Source organism: Camellia sinensis, chromosome 10 (assembly GCF_055761805.1).
Source record: "Camellia sinensis isolate YWXY chromosome 10, ASM5576180v1, whole genome shotgun sequence".
NCBI lineage: Eukaryota > Viridiplantae > Streptophyta > Magnoliopsida > Ericales > Theaceae > Camellia > Camellia sinensis.
In genome coordinates, this window is record NC_138970.1 from 121,961,627 (window position 1) to 121,967,552 (window position 5,926).

General features: G+C 38.9%; 1 protein-coding gene across 1 annotated transcript; it reads right to left on the reverse strand.

The window, feature by feature from the left end:
* Positions 1–2,554: 2,554 nt before the first annotated feature.
* Positions 2,555–3,229, reverse strand: LOC114263532 (uncharacterized). Its single transcript, XM_028204097.2, has one exon. It carries the CDS (start codon positions 3,227–3,229, stop codon positions 2,555–2,557), a length of 675 nt encoding a protein of 224 aa, XP_028059898.1.
* Between the last annotated feature and the right edge of the window lie 2,697 nt (positions 3,230–5,926).

The window sequence follows — 5,926 nt, forward strand, 5'->3', positions numbered from 1 at the left end:
GAATGGTATAAGAAATAAAGGGGTTTGCATAACTGGTATTCAAGATCTTTATCAAACAATACATAACATAATTAGTGCAAGTCAAGGGATGAACCAAGTCCATCTTCCAAATCTGTCAAGTTTCAAAGGATGCTTACTAACATCATTATAATACGAGTGATGACATCTCGGCAAACAAAACCCACGCGGTAAACCGTCAGTGGCAAACAAGACAAGACAAGGCAAGACAAGGGAGATATCTCAATTCCATAATGCCGTTGCATTATAGTCCCCTGACACTAAGGACTTGTGCCACTAATGCTTAGAGTCCCCTAGCACGTACGGACTTCCAAACTTTGTGCTACAAATGCTTATAGTCCCTTAGCACGTACGGACTTCCAAACTTTGTGCTACAAATGCTTATAGTCCCTTAGCACGTACGGACTTTCCAAGAATGTCATCAAAACAAGATAATATATATATATTTTCCAATTAGGAATAACCATTCATGCTTACAAATACTTTCCAAAACGAAGCAAAACAAAGACTTTTATCAAAGCATTATAACATAACTTTATTAAAAATACCACTCACTTAGTTCTTCAAACGTCGGGGTCAAGGCAAGTCCAAACCCTACAAACACATGGCAAAGTCTGTTGAATACACTTTCAAACAAGTTTCACATGCATGCAGATGATCTCGACATTCCTTAAGACTAAGTCGAATCAAAACAAACACAGTTCTTAATCTCAGGAAAACATGTTGGGCAACTGCCAGGTCTAGGCCGAGGTCCCACACCTCCTTGCCGAGGTGTTGCCTCGATGGCCACATTCAAGGAAATGAGGTCGGGAAAAATCTGGGTTTCCCTTTCTAGAAGAACATGAAGAACATGAACATGAGGAAGATGAATGCAAAGATCATAATTTGCTATTACAAAATCTGAGATTTCATGCTATGAGTTCAAAAACATGGACCTGGGTACCCATATTCAAGGATCTCGTGAGAACAAACACAAAAACATGAATCTTAATGCAGACTTTCAGATCAAACATGACTTTTTCTTCAAGAGTACATGAACACTATTTTCTCTTTCTAAACCAACTTTAAATCGATGCATGACATGCAGAACAGGTTCGATCGTGCAATGCAGCTAGATGATCAATAAGAACGACAAGAGTAAATCAAGAATCTAACCTCAATGCGCGAATCTAATGGTTTGATCTCTAGGAATCAAGCTCGAAAACCCACTCTCTCACTCTAAACTTCTTCTTCTTCTAGATCTTCTCTCCCCTCACAAACAAAGACATATAGCAAAATGATACATTTCTAGGTCTGCTGGCTGACTTAACCCTCTACAGGGGCACGTGGTAGCGACTGGTTGGTGCTACACAGAAAGGTGGCTGAGTGACAAGACAAAACCATGACAAGTGCGTTCAACAAGCAAGATGGCATGGGCACTTCGGTAGGCAATGATCTCGGCTAAAAGCAAGGCATCGGCAAGTAAGGGAATAATGACCTCGGCTAGGAAGGACAACACTTGACTAAGCTGTGCCACACCTTGGCCTAGATGTGCCACACCTCGGTCTAGGTCATACCTCTCCGGGACAAGATCACTTAGGTGCAAAGGTAACATCTCGGCCTAGATAATTCACACCTCGGCCTTGGTGATGAACACCTCGGCCTAGATAATGATATCTCGGCCAATATGTCAGGGCGGAGGTGGAGGTCAAACAAAGCGGTTCCAAGATAACTCTAGACTGAAGACGACCTTGGCTAAACTCACACCAAGCAGGGTACAAAACATGCTGAAACACTTAAACGAACAAGGACAAGACTTGAAACGCAAGCTTACAAGACAGAATCACATGAATGCATATGAGTATGGTTAGGATAGCGTGAGGGTTATTACACTATAGTCTATTAGTAGCTTCCAAACCCCAGCACCGAAACAGAGCCACTAAGGCTTGGACAATTTTTTTCGAAACTTACATTATTCTATTGCTGTTTATAAACATGTATAAATTTGTAACTTGTTGCGGTCAATCTTGTATCCCACAAACACACCACCATTAAACTTAACCCATCACATATCAATCCCAAAATACAAACCACCCAAACGGAATGCAAAATAAACTCTAAAGTCCGGCAAAATCGACACCCCCAACATGGACTACATCAATATAATTATTTAATCACATATGCCCATACAAATCATCCATTGATATATTAAAACTAAATTTATACATAGGTATACAATAAAATAAATCTTATCTCTAAGAGATGATTAGATCAAAATTACCACTCTATGAATCTTCCCTCTTTTTGTTTTTTTTTTTTTTTAAACCATTGAGCAGCAGCCTCCAAAAACGATTCACAAGGCCTTTATTTTCCTCAAACTTAGAGCCAAAATGTTTGCTTAATAACCTAGTTTCTCAAAATTGCAAAATTATCCATCTAAGTTATAGAAATTATAATACCATCTCATGACTGATTCCTTGATATTACTAAATGACCCATATAAATTAATTTAATTACTAACCTATCCCATAAAATTATTCTACACATAACTTGGGTTTTACATTCTTTCCCACTTAAAAGAAATTTTGTTCTCGAAATTTGGCATACCTAGAGTCTCAAAAAGTTGTAGATACTTTTGTCTCATTTCATCCTCGAGTTCCCAAGTAGCTTCTCTTTCCGAGTGATTGCTCCATTGAACCTTAACGTAGTGAATCACTCGATGCCTCAAAACTTGTTCCTTTTTATCAACAATTTGTATAGGGTGTTCCTCATATGTCAAATCCTCCTTAAACTGGAACGGTGCATGATCAATCACATGGCTAGGATCCGGTATATACTTCCTTAACATCAAGACGTGAAAGACATTATGAACTCCAACTAGTAAAGGTGGCAGAGCAAGTCTATAAGCTACTTCTCCAATTCGATCTAAAGCCTCAAATGGCCCAACAAATCTAGGACTCAATTTACCACGAACACCAAACCTCATTACTCCTTTCATAGGAGACACCTTAAGGAATACATTGTGTCCAACCCTAAACATCAAATTGTGTCTCCTGTAATTTGTATAACTTTTCTGTCTATTATGTGCCGTGCAAAGTCGCTCTCTAATAAGATTGCTCTTGTTCACTGGTTGTTGCACAATCTCAGGCCCTAACAATTTCCTTTCGCCCATATCATCCCAACAAATAGGTGGTCTATACTTTCGTCCATATAAAGCCTCATATAGTGCCATCTAAATGCTCACATGATAACTGTTATTACAAGAGAATTCCATTAAGGCCAAATGCTCATCCCAAGAACCTCCAAGATCAATAACACAAGCCCTCAACATGTCTTCCAGGGTCTGAATAGTTCTCTTTGATTGTCCATCAGTCTGAGGATGAAAAGCAGTGCTAAAATTCAACTTAGTACCCAAAGCTGTATGCAAACTCCTCCAAAACATAGATACAAATCTGCTATCTCTGTCAGACACTATGGTCACCAGAATACCATGCAACCTCACAATCTCCTTGATATACAATTTTGCAAACCTCTCTATGGAGAACCCCACCATAAAAGCTAGAAAGTGAGCGGATTTGGTCAATCGATCAACGATAACCCAAATTGCATTGTTACCACCTTGGGTTCTACGCAATCATGTCACAAAATCCATGACAATATGTTCCCACTTCCACTCGGAAATAGGAAGGGGTTGTAACTTACTTGCAGGTCTCTGATGTTCAACTTTCACTTATTGACATACCAAACATTGAGCAACATACTGAGCAATTTCCCTCTTCATATTATTCCACCAAAAGTTCATCTTCAAGTTTTTATACATTTTAGTGCTCCTTGGATGTACAGTATACCCCAAACCGTGAGCTTCTCTCAGGATTTCTTTCTTGAGCTCTAAATCATTAGGCACACACAATCTCTCTCCAAATCTCAAGGTTCCATCTTCCTGCATACAAAATTCCATCTGTAGCCTTATTTCTATCTCAGCCTTAAGCTTTTGCAACTGAGAATCTCTTCCCTAAGCAACTTTAATTCTACATGTGGGTTGAACTCTAAGGTTTACCAACTGCATTCCATGGTTGTGCTATCTAATCTCGATATTCAACCTTCACAAGTTCTCCAAGATATTCTTTTGGTCAGTGATCAAGCTAGCCAAATTACTCAGAGTCTTTCTACTCAAGGCATCCGCCACTGCATTGGTTTTTTCCCCGATGATAATTAATAGTCAAATCATAGTCCTTTAATATCTCCGACCATTGCCTTTGCCTTATATTCAATTCTTTTTGAGTGAAAATATACTTCAGACCTTTATGATCAGTGAATATCTCACATTTTACCCCATACAAGTAATGCCTTAAGATTTTTCAATGCAAACACCACCGTTGTAACGCCATACTACTTGCTGGCCCAAGCAACCCGTGGGTCGACCAACAATACCCAAAAGCTTAAGTCCAAGTTACTTAGTAGCAAGGTAGTGGTGCTTTATATGCCCAAGATCACCCATGGAAACTTCCGACGTGGGACAGGGGTGTTACAAACTCCCCCACTTATAAATCCTTTCGTCCTTGCGAGGGTCTATAATCAATCAGAACACCACGATAAACTTGTCGCCAGCCCAGAATAAGTGGCCCACATGGTTGTGTGCATGGGTCGGCTTCGATACCATTTGTAACGCCCTACTACTTGCTGGTCCAAGCAACTTGTGGGTTGACCAAAAATACCCAAAAGCTTAAGTCTAAGTTACTTAGTATCAAGGTAGTGGTGCTTTATATGCCCAAGATCACCCATGCAAACTTCTGATGTGGGACAGGGGTGTTACAACCGCAACCAACTCCAAATCATACATAGGATAATTCTACTCATATGGCTCCAACTGCCTAGACGCATATGCCACTACCTTATCATTCTGCATCAGGACGCAACCCAAGCCCATCTTCAATGCATCACTATAGATGGTAAAACCTTCATCCCCGGACAGAACTATATGTACTAGAGAAACACCAATCGACTCTTTAGATCCTGCAAACTCTTCTTACAATCATCAAATCACTCAAATTTAACTCCTTTTTATGTTAAACGAGTCAAAGGCATAGAAATTCGGGAAAAGTCCCTCAATAAACCTTCTATAATTTCCTGCTAAACCCAAGAAGCTACAAATTTTAGTGACACTAGTAGGCCTATTCCACTCTACCACAGCCTCTTCTTTCTTGGGGTCAATAGACACTCCATCTTTAGATATCACATGTCCTAAAAATGATACACTCTCTAGCCAAAATTCACACTTCTTTAATTTAGCAAACAATTTATTCTCCCTTAATATCTGTAACACTATTCTCATATGCTCTTCGTGCTACTCTTTATTCTTTGAGTACACCAGAATGTCATCAATTATAAAAACATCATCTTATTCCATTCTCAAATCCCTATAACACATAAATAAAATTAACCATATGCCAAATTATAAGTGTTTCCAATCCTACATCTACCCAATCTCACCACTATTCTATACTAGCCTTTAAAATTACAACCTGGCTCTGATACCATTACCCCATTACTTGCTAGCCCAAGTAACCTGTGGGTCAACCAACAATACCCAAAAGCTTAAGTCCAAGTTACTTAGTAGCAAGGTAGTGGTGCTTTATATGCCCAACATCACCCGTGCAAACTTCCGATATGGGACAGGGTGTTACAGTGTTAGTCAAGTGCAATTTTTTCAAGGGATATACCCTTTTTATATGATATAAACGTAAGGGAATTTTAACTACATTTTATTGTTAGTACTTTTTTGAATTACATACTGCATATTCACTCCACTTAGATGTTGAATATAGGATGTATGTAGCTGGAGAACCTCATGTTCTGAATGATATTGTTATATCTATATTTATGAGAGAAGCCTTTTTTTTTATTATATTTACTATTGTCTTTTCTTTAT

Excerpts from the sequence above, each read along its gene's own strand:
- LOC114263532 (XM_028204097.2), bottom strand. The coding sequence starts at position 3,229 with ATGGCACTATATGAGGCTTTATATGGACGAAAGTATAGACCACCTATT.